The following is a 13,665-nucleotide window of genomic DNA, read 5'->3' as shown; positions in this document are numbered from 1 at the left end:
ACACCTGGGTCCTTCTTTCAGCTGGGCCACTAGTTCTTTACGTGACCTGGGGCAAGGCGAGATCCCCTCTGTCCCCCCAGCCCCTCTGGATGCTCCCAGGGGCGTTCATGGTGCTGTCCACTGCTGAGCAACATTCAGTCCTGACCACAGGATTCACAGACACTCACCAAAAGAGTGAGAGTGGGAATCAAGGAAGCAGGATTTGGGCAGAAAGACCATTCAAGCAGCCCCCTGCCCTGTGGCCGCTGCCCCCAATATAACTGCCAGCCCTCTGCCTGCTTCCTCAGATCCTGCTGGTCTGGTCCTAGGAGAGGCCAGGTGACAAGACTGGAGGCTGGGCCTCCAGCTTCGAGGCAGGAGAAGGCAAAAGACCTCACTGGCTGGCCAAGCTTTCCTCCAAAGTTGAGTGACTGACCCCAGCACAAATGCTTTTGCTGCCCTTTGCCTACCCCGGGCCCAGATTCTAGGCTTCCCCTAGGAGCAGCCGGCTGGGGCAGGGGAGAAGACACTTACTTAGCAGGGACACCTCCCTCTGTCTTCATCCACCTGTGGAGAGAAACACACCACAGCATAAAACACTACACCTTCTCACCCCCCCAGAACCCGGCCCCGTGCATGCCCAGGCCTCCTGGGGGAAGAAGGGAGACCCCGTTCCAGGGGGATGGGAGCCTCCAAAGATCACACAGGGGGAGGCATTCACGGTGGAGAGAACACTGTGGCCTGTCTCCCAAGGAGCTCTCCCCAATGTGAAGAGGAGAAGCAGATTTGAGGTCAAGGATATGGCAGAGGGCACGGAAGCAAGCATATGGGTCCCTGGGAGGGGCTCCAAATGTGTGGTGGGAAAAACTCAGAAAGCCACCCAACACAATTACTCACTGTCTCTCGGACACAGGCAGACCTTCAAGTCGAACCAAGAATATACGCCCACACCCACACGTGCACATGCATGCACACACAGAGACTCCGGCGTTACAGAAATGGGCGGGAGGGAAGGGGTCTGCAAGAGCCTTACTTTCTCTCCTGAGGATCCAGGTCACAGAAGGTGACAGTGTTGAGGGGGTAGTGTCGTCTGAAGAAGAGCCTGTGGCACAGACAACAGATAGAGAGAGAATAAGCGCGGAAATGACCACTCTTTCCCACCTTCCCCTTGCAGGTCAGGCCACCGTGCGTGGCTGTCATGGGCTGACCCCGCCTCCCCCTTATACGCAAGATGGCCTGGGCCGCTCATAGAAGCAATGCCCAGGAACAGATAGACGTGTCACTGAAACATGTCCCAAATGCTAGTAAGTAGGAAAAGAAGGAAGAAACTGGTATTGAAGGAGAACATGAGCAGACCCTGGAGGAGGAAGGAAAGAAGCAGGAGGGAGAGCCTGAGAGGAAACGCTCCGCTCTAGAAAGCAGGCACTTTTATTGATTGTATTTATGGCTGTGTGTTCAATGCAGGCACAATTGTAGAAGGATGGATGGATGGATGGATGGATGGATGGATGGATGGATGGAAGGACAGATGAATAAATGAGATGATGGGATAAACAGGTGGGGGAGGATAAATGGAGGATGAATGGATGCAGGTATGAGCGAATCAACTGGTGAGTGGATGAGTAGGTGGATGGATGGGTGGTTGGGTGGAAGGATGGATGGGTAGTTGGGTGGAAGAATGGATGGGTTGTTGAGTGGAAGGATGGATGCATGGTTAGAAGAGTGGATAGATGGCTGGATGAGTGGGCAGGTGGATAGATGGATGTATGGATGGGTAGGTGGATGGGTGGAAGGATGGATGAATGAGTGAGTAGAGACATAAATGGATGATAGGATAAATGGGTGGAGGAGGATAAATGGAGGATGAATGGATGCAGGAATGAGCAAATCAGTTGGTGAATGGATGAGTAAGTAGATGGATGGGTGGTTGGGTGGAAGGATGGATGGGTGGGTAGAAAAGTAGATAGGTGGCTGGATGAGCGGGCAGGTGGACAGCTGGATGCATGGGTGGGTAGGTGGATGGGTGGGTGGGTGGGTGGAAGATGAGTACAAGGAACGAATGGTAAGTGGGTGGGTAAATAGATGGATAGATGGGCCACAAGGAGAGAGCCCAATATGGAAGCAAGTAGAAAAGCCTTACTTTCTCTGGTTGTCAGTCAGTGTAATTCCCTGTGCAGAAACTTTGAAGTGAACAATGGTGGCAGCTGGTGTGGGGTCAGCAGCCAGTGTCTCAGAAGTAGCTTTGGAGATGGCCTGTGGCCCAGTGAGTGACTCCATGTCCACAGAGTTGACGAAGAGCACGTTGCAGGCTGGAATAAACCCACCCAAAGAGGAGTCAGGGGGGCCAGAGTGGGTGGGGATGACACACCAAGTCATCTCTTGGGGGAGAAGGAGTTGATGAATTTTAGGCCAGCCTCAAGCCAGGCATCCGCACAGAGAAATTTGGACTGCCCAGAGATATTTGGGTCTGCAGGAGGGGACAGGGCGGGCAAGAGGAGAGGCCTGGGTGGGGACCCAGTCTGGGGTGACCACTCACCTGCCCCTTGCTTCAGCAGATCAGTGGTGGAGTTGGCAGGGCCCGAGCTATCTTTCGATTCATCTGTGGGGTCTGAGACAAAAACTTAATTCAGCTGGTAATTAAAACTCTAGAGCTGGAAAGCAGCACGCGTTTGGCTGGGCCTCAAGCAAGCTCTGCAAATACTTTGTGCAACGGATACTGCTTTTCATAACAGGCCCCGGCAGTTGGCACGTGTGTGTCCAGGCTGAACATTCCAACAATGACTGTAAGTATGTAGCACACGGGTTGAGAGCTCTGGGGTCCAACAGCGTGGGGCTCAGGGCCTCGCCCCAGTATCTGCCAAGTAGCTATAAAACAGAGATGCAATCGTACCCATTTTGTTGGGGCTTTGAGATGCCCCCCCGTACAGTGTGAGCCCAGTGCTTGGCATAAAGCAGGTCTTCAAGTGGCAATGGATGTCACTGTCAGCATTGTGCATGGATGTGTCTTTGTGTAGATCGACGAATGCCCTACATCATCAAGCCCTTAATGCAGCACAACTATAATTTCAATATTAATAAGAACTGAGTACTGTCTGTACCAGTGTTCCTCAGACTTTGGAGTGCAGGGTTTTTAAAACAGATTGCTGAGCCCCACCCCAGAGTTTCTGAGTAGGTGGGGCTTGAGAGTATTTGCATTTTTAACAAGGTCCCAGGGGTGCCAATGCAGCAGGTCTGGGAACCATACTTTGAGAAGCACTGTTTTATACAATGTAAATATCAAACAGTTTTATTTTTTTTATTTAAAGATTTTATTTATTTATTTATTTGAGAGAGCACAAGAGGGGGGAGCGGGAGAGGGAGAAGCAGACTCCCCGCCGAGCAGGGAGCCCGATGCGGGACTCGATCCAGGGACTCCAGGATCATGACCTGAGCCGAAGGCAGTCGCTTAACCAACTGAGCCACCCAGGCGCCCAATATCAAACAGTTTTATAATCGCTAAACTACTTTCATAAATGTCATAGAACTATAATTTAGTTGGTGTCCAAATTGCGGGGTTAATAATGCTACTTAAGTTGTATTTGAACTTTTAAACTAATAATGTTGGTCAATTATCATTAATAATTCAATGAATTGAGTTGGATACATAGAAATTATCAAATAATATTGGGGGTTTTGTGTGTGGGCATAACCCCAGGAGCTCCAAGAGAAACTGGAAGAAAGTCCCAGAGACACTTCTGGATATCCTAGTTTTCAACAGAGAGGATGGGAAGAAGGAACCCAGGTTCCAGTTCCTAGACCTCGAGGTCAGGGCCGAGCATAATCCCCCTCACATGGGCCTCGTATGTGGGGCCGGGGGGCAGAAGCCTACACTGTGAAGGGTGTCGGATGTCCATCTGCCATCCTCCAAAGCTGGAACACTTCTCTAAGAGAGGCTAAACTCTCCTTCGCTGGGCCCAGGGTCCCCCTCAAATTCTCACCTATATGTCCTGAGGCTCTCAGGCTCCATTTATACTTTCCACAATCAACAGGCCTTGCTCTTTCCCTAGTTCTGCATCCCCTCAGTCAGAGAACACCCCCACAGCCAAGCGGACTGGAAACTGCAGGGACATCTTGGCCCCGTTTCCTTCCCACGCTATGAGGCACCAGCCACCTCTTCCTCTGAGTGCGCTCCTCTTAACTCACATCAACCTCCAACCCCTGGGCAACACCCGCCACGACCTAAATCTGCCTTCCCCTTCCCCTTCCCTCAACCCCGCCCACCGATGTCCATCTTATCCTCCACACACGGTCCTCCCCATCACTGTCTCCTACTTCTAGTGCCTCCCCTGGGCTTATTCTGAAGATTCACAAAAGAATTCCTTAAAGCCACCAGAGAATTTTCCAGAACAATCTGGCAAGTCAATTATGTGTGTTCCTGGAGTTAAGTTTTTTAAAGAACTTTTCCTTTTTTTTTTTTTTTTAATGGGTGGGGGCAGGGTGGGGGGAAGGAGAGTAGTTTTGAATTTCCCCGGATTGGCAAAATGACCCATGTCCTCCAACCCTGGCCCGTGTTCTAGAGTGGCTGGCTGAGCTGACACAAGGAGGAGGCCAGCTCAAAGATGTACTTGGAGAGCAAGGAGTCTCACGTTCCTACCTCGGTTTGGAATGACCAGCTTACAGGGCAGAGCCAGTGGGATGATGGAATGCTGGTAGACCAGGGCAGAGAGAGACCCTGTGGGAGGACAGAGCACGTCAGGACCAGTGTCCCTGGGAGTGGGCCAGGGTGCTGAAGAGCCCAGACACCCCACCCCGCTATCCGTAATCTCCAGCTTCTTTATCACCTCTCCCTCATCCCACCAATGAAGCTGAAAATCCACCCCCTCTTTGTTAGCAAGATCTAAGGGAGAAGGTTCCAGAGGCTCCCTCTAACAGCCACAAGGTTTCCTTTCCAGAAAATTCCTCCCAACATCTTTCCTTAGTCCTTCCAGCTGCTAGGGCCCCTCTCAGGATGGTGCAGCCAAAGTATCAGAGAATCGTGGGATCAAATCCCGGCTCAGTCACTTATTAGCTCTGTGTTCCTTGGGTAAGTCTAGCTTAGTCCTGCCCATGCAGGACTGTTAGGAGACCACAAGTAATATAAGGTTCCCAGATGGTGACTTTCACATCGTAGGGGGCGGTAGATATAGGCAGTTGTTAGGGTTGTTATTCAAATTCCAATGGTAATGCATTTCAGTGGAGTGGGACAAATGCAGAAAAGCATGTGGCAGAGAGAAGCAGCCACAGTTCAGGGGACGGGGGCCACTGTTCCCCGCACCCACAACAAGGGGGACCGGGGACTGCCTGAGACTCTGCGGGCAGGCTGTGGAGGTGGGGGACAGCTCACCAAAGTTTGGCTCATTGGGGCACCCCTTGAGCTTGACTCCTCTGGGGCCGGTCTCGATCAGGAAATGTCTCACCAGCTCATGGGTCATGTCCCCTGGGATGAAGAGAAAGACAAGAGGATGGAGCACTTTTCGTGGTGCCCTCCCAGCACCTGCCAACGGCACTCCATCCCTTCCCCACGTGCGCGCTCTGTGAGGGGAGCAAGGGTGGGACGGGAAGTACGGCCAGAACCCCCAGAATGGAGAGACCACCGCTCAAGCAAACACAACCACAGGGTCCCCATAATCCTGCTTCCCTGTGCTCTGACCCCAACCATCACCAGGCCCAGGATTCATCCTCCTGAAGAGTCTGACTCAGTGGGGACCAGCTCCCCTGCTGCTCTCAGGGTCCTTGGGCACCTCAGGCTCCGAGAACACGGGACAGAGCACATGGTCCGGAAGCCCTGCTCGAGGAGGGGGCGGTGCTACCTTTTTTATTCTGCTGCATGATGGTCGGAGGGGGAGAAGACACCTTCATGGCCAGCCCGTAGGCCCCTCGGAAGGAATGGCTGTCGCGGATGATGAAGGCCCCCGGCTCCTGGTCCTTGAGGAGTGCGATGGCTGGGGTTGGAAGGGGATGAGGAGAGAAGAGGAGAGAAGACGGTGATGGCCCTGGGCTTATTTAAGACTCATCAGGCCTATCGAATCTCGTTCTTTAGTTAGAATTTAAACACTCCTAAGGGGCCTCCTCTGCTAGAGTAAGCAAGCGTCTTTTATGAATGGCCAGGTAGTAGATATTTCAGGCTCCACAGGCCGTGCAGCCCCCTACTGCGAGTACCAGGCCCTGCCCCGGAAGCCTCAAAGCAGCCGCGCGATACAGAAGCGAATCGCCACGGTGCATTCCACTAAAACCGTAGTTACACCCGCAGGCAGCAGTCCGGATTCGAGCCCATCCCCAACGCCTGCCTTACATCCGCCCGGATCTGCCTTGGGAGCCTGAGGCGGGCCTCATCTCCAGCCCCACGATCCCAACTTTGTTCTTTCCGTAAAATGTGCAAAAGTCTCCGGCCTCACATAGACAGAGGGCTAAGATTTGCTATTACCTTGGCTGGCCTTTTACTGTGCTTGGCAAATCCAGACTTGGCTGCTTTTAAGGACCCTTCATGGGTCTACAAACCCTGCTTCGGTCCTCCCACACTTCAGCCTGGGGAGGGGCTTCTTACTGTCTGACCTTGATCCCAGCCCCTCTGTGTGACCACCACATACGGCAAAAAGGAGTGAGTCTGCTTGTGTTCCTTGCCCGAGGAAGACATGGTGGGCAGCAGCCAGCTGTGACCTCTGATGGACCACAGGACCCTAGGTGGCACCCAGGACTCACCCTGCTCTCTGGAGATCTCAGGCTTGTACCAATACTTGGAAGTGTCCTGGACAAACTTCACTTTAGCCCGTGTCTCGGGGCTGTTGTCTAAAGAGAGATGAAGAAAGAGAAACAGTGTTAGGGGTTGAATTGTAGCCCCCCAAGAAGGTCTGTTGGAGCCCGAACCGCAGGTACCTGTGAATGTGACCTTATTTGGAAATAGGGTCTCTGCAGATGTCATTAAGGTAAGATGAGGTCGTGCTGGATTAGAGTGGGCCCCAATCCAATATGACTGATGTCCTTATCCAAAGAGGGGAAGAGACAGAGAGACACGTGGGGAGGGTCATGAAGACGGAGGTAGAGACCAAGGGATGAGTCTAAAAGCCAAGGGACACCAAGGATTGGCAGCCACCATGAGAAGCTAAGAGGGAGGCCTGGAACAGACTCTCCCTCGAGCCTCCAGATGGAACCAACCCTGCCAAAACCTTGATTTTGGACTTGTAGCCTCCAGCCCGGGAAGGCTTAAATTCTGTCGTCTTGAGCCACCACGTGTGTGGTACTTTGTCATGGTGGTCACAGAAAACTAGCACAGGACGGCAGCGTCCTCACTGCTGGAAGGGACCTCGAGCGGCCTGCCCATCCTTCCCAATCCCCGCCAACTGTCACACATCATGGAGCTGTTCTCCTCTCGAAGAGCCTGGCACAGCAAATCTCATGAAGCTGAGGAAAGCCCCTCCTTCACCCTGTCCCCTCCTTTCCCCAGAAGATTTGGACTAAACCCTTCCTGCAGCTTCTCTTCCACAGGCTAAGGCACCCCACCTTCTGGCCTCTTTCGCCACAAGATGGATTTCCCAACTGTGTCAAAACCACCTCGAAGTTGAGGAAAGAAAGATACATTCCCATCACTTCTCCCCAAGCCCCCCGCCCACCCCCTCATGCCTTATATGGAGAGCCCATGTTCTCCATCACACACAAAAAAATTCAGCCCTGCCCTGGAACAGAGGAGAACCTGCCCTGGAACAGAGGAGGGGGATGGCCTAGAGGCTATCTACTCTGAGTCATATACCTACCCCACTTCCCTGGCAAATGACCCTCACCCAGACCCTCTGCAGACCAGAGATGCCTTATGGAGCATTAGTTCAGGAAGATGCTCAGAGAGCATCCAGTCCAACCACTTAACTATACAAATGAGGGAAGTGAGGCTCAGAGAGGGAGAGGCTACCCAAATCGCACAGGCGGTTCTCAGAAAGGCTCCTGTAAGACCTTCCCAGGTAAGGAAAAACAGCCGCCAATTCCGTGCTGGCTACACCTTCTCTTCCTTGTCTGGGTGTTAGGATGTGTGGCCCTCGCTCTCCAAGCTCTTCCTTCATCTTTTGGCACCAAAGAAACAAAAGGGGGGTTGGGGGAAGAGAAAGAAAGGAAGATTCCAACTGCACATGTTTCTTTGCTCTCCTTTCTTCAGAGAGAAGCTGGGACAGAGCGAGCTTATGTTAATGCTGTGAAGTTGACGGCGCGGACCCGAGACACGAGTTAGGTTGTGTGTCCAGCGCTTGGTCCATTTCGACTTGTCAGTTACACCGTGCTCGGCCCTGGGACTGGCGTCCGGAGGACAGCAAGGGGGTAGGCCGGCTCCCTTTCCTGGCAGCTGTGCACGGAGGGGGGCCTCTGGGCTAGGCAGCTGGGCCACAAGTGCTGCTTGCTGCCTCTCTCTCTGCTCTGAAGCCCCAGGCCCCCACTGCTGCTGGGGCCTAATGAGCTGTCAGAGGCGGCTGCAGCCCCATGTGCCTTCCTGTGTTGACTCCAATGGCTATTTTAAGCAGGGAAGATGGTGGGAAACAGGAAATGTCCCAACTACTAGAAGTTTTCCATCCTCCAAGAAGAGGGGCTGGGAACCAGATGTCTCTGGTGGGTAGCAGGAAGCAGGGGCGTGCAGGGGCGCTGTAGGTGCCCCGGGTTGGCAGGCTCAGGGCAGAACCCGGGCGAGTCACACTGAGCATCTAGGCAGCTGGGGCCCACCGCAGGCTGCCCGAAACATTCTAAATCGTCCTCAAATGCCCCAGAGCTCCGGGGCCACTCGGCAGTAGTCACATTTGAGGTCTGGCTGAGAGGCTGCTGATCAGCTGAGGCCTTGACCTTTGTGTTTAGATAATGAGCCCTCTACATGGAGGCAAAAAATGCCAAGTTCTGGTGATGAGTAAAGAATTCAGTGTGTGAATACACATGGGCTTCCGTGAAGCTGGGCCGGTTCACGGTCACGAACCAGATTCCGGGGAACATGCCCAACCCCCGGCCTTGGCCCAGAGTGCAGCCGGCTGCCTGATCCGTTATTAGTGATGTGTGCGCAGTGGGATCAAAAGGTGGGGATAGAGTGCTGTGGGCAGCCAAACATAGGAGGTCCAGGTTTGGAAGGCAGATTTTCAGGGTGATGCTAAATCACAAGTATGGAAACATGATAAGACAACTCTAATCATGCTTTAAGAGCACCAGCTTTAGGGTACGTGGGCCTAGATCAGAAGCCATTTATTAAGTGTGGAGCCCTGGACAAATGACTGAGTTTCTCTAAGCCTCGGTTTGCTCCTGCATAAACTGGGGGTCATAAGGGGGCGCCTGGGTGGCTCAGTCGTTAAGTGTCTGCCTTCAGCTCAGGTCATGATCCCAGGGTCCTGGGATGGGGCCCCACATCGGGTTCCCTGCTCCGCGGGAAGCCTGCTTCTCCCTCTCCCTCTGTCACTACCCCTGCTCCTGTTCTCTCTCTCTCAAATAAATAGTAAAATCTTAAAATAAAATAAAATAAAATAAAATAAATAATAAAATAAAATAAAGCAGGGGCAATAATACCTACTGTGCCAGGCAGCCGTGCAGATTAAAGAGCTCGTGCCTGGCTCAGAGCCTGGCCCATAGCATGTGCTCAACAAGGGGCAGAAGCTAGGCTGGTGGTGATGATCATCGTTCCCAGTAAGATCATCACTATTATCCTCCTCCTCTTCATCATCCTCATGGGCACCCACATCCCCATCACTGCCCCCACACCCAGCACACTTACTTTGAGGACACCTCCAACTTCCATTATACAGATGGGGAGACTGAGGCCGAGAAGTCAGTGATCTGCTCGAGACTGTGTGCCAAAGAGACGGCAGAGCAGAGGCAGAGACAGATATCCTAACCAGCAGGCGATCCATCAAGGTGGAGGCGGGAGCAGAAGGAGGGGCTCACCTGGCATGGAGTACTTGGAGAAGTCGGGCAGGGTGTGAGAGAAGGAGACGGTGCTGCCCCCGCTGGGACTGGACATGCCACTGGCCACAGGCGAGGAGGACACCTTCCCATTGACGGTGGCGTAGTTGGGGAGGCTGCCCGCTCGGTCTCCCACGGACATCCTCCGCTTCTCGGGCAAGGCTGGTGTGGGGCTCCCTTGCCGGAAGGCGGCCGAGTCGGGCGATGGGGAGGTGGCAGGGCTGCTCAGGCCTGGGTAGTAGGCAGGGGACACAGGGAAGGAGGGCGTGGAGGGAGCCTGGTAGCCGGAGGCACTGCTCTGCCGGGACAGCGTGGGTCTCGGGTCATCGGGGGTGGAGTAGCCACCGCAGGCCACGTGCCGGTCCAGGCTGGGGCTGCCGGGAACCACAGATCCAGACCCTACCAGGTGCCGGCCCATGCTGGGGCTTCCAGGGCTGGCTATCGCGTTGCCATGGAGACCAGAGGCCAGGCTGCCTTGGTGCGCCCCAGGGTGCCGGCCCAGGCTGGGGCTTCCCGGAGTCGTGGCCACACTGCCGTGGAGGCCTGAAACCTGGTGGGCCCCGGGATGCCGGCCCAGGCTGGGGCTTCCCGGAGTGGTCGCTGCGCTGCCCTGGGGGCTGGAGACCGTGCTACCGTGGAAACCAGTTCCTGCTGGACCCATCACCTGGCGGTGGCTCAAACTGGGACTACCAGGGGCAGCCATGCTGGGGTTGATGGCCCGGCGGCCAAAGCCAGGACTGGGGGGGGTGTTGGTGCCCACTGTCCTGTGGCGAGCCTGAGGGCTTCCAGGCACCGTGTGGACGCCGGCCACAGTGAACTGAGGCCGCGTCTGGCTTTCCGGGGCGCTGAACTGCTGAAGTGAGTAGTCGGTGCTGCTGTAGCTGCTGCCCACCGGTGGGAGAGGAGAAGAGCTCTGGTAGCTTCTCTGTGCCGAAGGACTGGGCTGGCCCAGGCTGCCGGAACGGAAGCCCAGATCCAGCAAAGGCTGGGTGGGTGTCCGGGGGCCCTGGTCGCTGCTTTCCCCAGATGGGAAACTCCCCACTGAAGTGCTAGAAAGAGAGGGGGCAGGGTGAGATGTCAAGGTGAAGGACAGGCTCTCTGTGAGCATGCAGCCCTCCCCCCCACCGCTAGTAACAACAAAAAGAGCTCCACGGGCATGTTTGCTGGAATGTCATGACTTTTGTACATCACCCTATGGAACCGGCAGAAGAAGAGACGGAGGCTCAGAGAGGCGAAGCACTAAGCTCACAACCCACAGTAAAATACCAGGGTTCTAACTCAAATTGCATCTGATTTCAAAGCCCATGTTTCCTTCACTGCCCCTTGTTGACTCCTAAACCACAAGTCAAAACAGGGGGGTCTCCTCTAATGGAAACTGAAGATAGCCTCATGTCACCTCCAACATCACCGAAACAGAACACCAGGGAGGGGTCAAACCACCTGGCTCCTGTTCCTACTGGGAGTATCCCGCCTTGACTCACTTTTCCCAGAACGCTATTATCGTCTTTGGACACAGAGAGTGCCGGAATTGGGCTTTCATTCCTGGATAGCTCCAAAAGGCAGACAACAAGTCTCATAGAAGGAGATTTCAGCTTATTGTAAGGCCTGCTTTCCAGCCGTTGGATCTGGCCACTAATTTAGCAAGCTGCCTTGCATAGTAATGAGACTCCCGTCATTAGCAGTATTTAAGCAGAAGCTGACCAACTTCCGGACCTGAATGCTGTGGCCAGGGGATCTCCTCCTTTGGGAGGTTAGATTAGATGAGCTCAGAGGTAGCTCCCCATTCTAAGACTCCAATAAAATTCAGTTCAGAGGGGGCTGTCCCTGGGGAAATAGCCACAATCACAGATCCTCCTCTGAAGTTTTGTGCAAGTCTGTAGAGCCATGCAATGCAATGGCCCATCAGCTGGGAAACCCAGATGCTGGAAACCTGTTCAACTTTCCTCATGTGGCAAACGAAGGGGCTGGGTTAGGTAATGCTGATTCCTTCCAGACCCAAACTCCTACCCGCTGATGATATGGTAGGAGAGGCAAAGGTTGACAGGGACCCCGCCTAAGCTGTGGCTGCAGGGAAGTAGCAGGGGGGCTTGGCAGCAGGAGCCCCTGGGCAGGGGGCAAGGGTGGAGGGGGTGGTCCTTACACAAGACGATGGGCCAAAGCCTGGAGCTACAGACTGGAAGGAGTCTCGAGGCCAGGTTGGATAAGCTCTGGTCGCTGGGGGACATGAGGTGGGGAGCCGGGCAAGAGCCAAGGGCAGGAAGCAGGTCATGGGCCAGGCCAAGAAAAAGTCTACCTCGAATCCCAGAAGGAGCTAGAGTGCAATGCTATTCCTGGGACGGAATACCACAGACTCAGGAATGGGAGGATGTGTCAGGCGGAGCAGGGTGGGGTGGGGGCCACTGACATAGAGTTCTGGAAGATTAATCCCACCAGGGAAATGCTAGCTTCCTGAGCCCTGAAAAGAGCCAACTCCACAGCAGGAGGAATTTGAGTGAGAAAGAGTGAAAACCTCCTAAGGTTAGGGCTCCCTCAACAGGAGCAGCAGCGGCTAGCCAGGTTAGGAAAATCCCCCTTCCTTTAAAGGAAGAATTCACCTTCTGCCCAGAAGCAGACTTCCCAAGAAACGGAGCCATCTGCCCTGTCCAGAGGCTGGGGAGGGGGCGAGATGGACTGGGGGTGCATGCTCAGCTTGAGGTTCTCGAATTCTTAGAACGCAGAAAAACACAGCCTCTGCTCACCAGGCCACCCCCACTCTGACCTGGGAGGGGCACGCTGCGCTGGGCCAAGGGCATAGGGCACAGAGCAAACTCTGCACCGGGCCTGGCCTGTGACAATAGGAGGGGGTGGCTGGACAGTTTCTGGGCCCCATGGGAGGCCAGGCTGGGAAAGGGGGTGGACATGCAAAGGAATGCCTAGCAGCAGTCTCCCCTCCTGGAGGAGAGCTCTGGTCGGGGCAGGCGAGCCTAGTCCATCCCCCCATGCCTGGCACCCTTTGCCTTGCCTGGGCTGATCTCAAGCTCCCTGTGCCGTGTCATATCCCGTTCTCCCTGTCACAAAGCATACAGCCCACTCCCCCTGCACCCCCCACATGGGGGCATCCCTCTTCACAGCCCTCCCCGGCCTGATTCCAGGCTCTCCTCTCTGTCTGACCCACTCAGAACGCCAGCCACCCATCCACCTCCCCACCTGTAGTTGGGTGCCCTCAGCCCCACGGCACCAACAGGTCCACACCCCAGCCCTCTGCCCTGGTTGTGCTGTTCCTTCTAGAATGCCCGTTCCCTCCTCCTCCTCCACCTTTCAACAGCTGCTCATCCTTCTGGCCTCACCACAAATACCTCCAGCCCCCAGAAACCCTCTCTGCATCCCTAGCCAGAAACAACAGCCCCTCACCGGGAGCTCCAAGCCCTTATATGTCTGCTCTGGGCACCTCAGACTGTCAGCCTGGGATGGGTGGGCACAGAGACATAGGCCCAGGGGAGAGGAGAGACGTGGGCTCTAGAACCAGACGCCTTTGGTCTGAATCCTATTTCTGCTACTGTTTAGCTGCAGGACCTTGAGCAAGCTACTTGGCTTCCCTGTGCCTCGGTTTCCTCTTCTGAAAAGTGGGACCATAAGAGTACTTACCTCTCAGGATTGCTGAGAGGATTAAATAAAATAACCAGATAAAGCATTTAACGAAGTGTCTGGCACACCAGAAGCACTCACTACATAGTGATTGCCGTTGTTAGGTTTTGAACTTGGGGGAAGGACTGGTTCACC

General features: G+C 54.5%; 1 protein-coding gene across 14 annotated transcripts in view; it reads right to left on the bottom strand.

Moving 5' to 3' along the window:
- The window catches only part of TNS1 (tensin 1), a 201,161-nt gene that overhangs the window by 6,440 nt on the left and 181,056 nt on the right, over positions 1-13,665 (bottom strand). For all 14 annotated transcript variants that reach the window (XM_081813624.1, XM_081813628.1, XM_081813626.1 and 11 more), the window contains 9 exons: positions 9,889-10,955; positions 6,697-6,783; positions 5,808-5,939; positions 5,342-5,434; positions 4,613-4,690; positions 2,516-2,587; positions 2,120-2,288; positions 1,013-1,081; positions 514-546 (listed from right to left, as the gene is read on the bottom strand). In XM_081813624.1, coding sequence (XP_081669750.1) covers positions 514-546; positions 1,013-1,081; positions 2,120-2,288; positions 2,516-2,587; positions 4,613-4,690; positions 5,342-5,434; positions 5,808-5,939; positions 6,697-6,783; positions 9,889-10,955 — 1,800 coding nt within the window. The remainder of the gene's footprint in view (positions 1-513; positions 547-1,012; positions 1,082-2,119; positions 2,289-2,515; positions 2,588-4,612; positions 4,691-5,341; positions 5,435-5,807; positions 5,940-6,696; positions 6,784-9,888; positions 10,956-13,665) is intronic.

This window comes from Leptonychotes weddellii, chromosome 3, assembly GCF_054177405.1.
Source record: "Leptonychotes weddellii isolate Sample4059 chromosome 3, ASM5417740v2, whole genome shotgun sequence".
Lineage (NCBI taxonomy): Eukaryota > Metazoa > Chordata > Mammalia > Carnivora > Phocidae > Leptonychotes > Leptonychotes weddellii.
The sequence above is the reverse complement of the archived record's forward strand: the minus strand, read 5'-3'. Positions and strand labels throughout refer to the sequence as shown.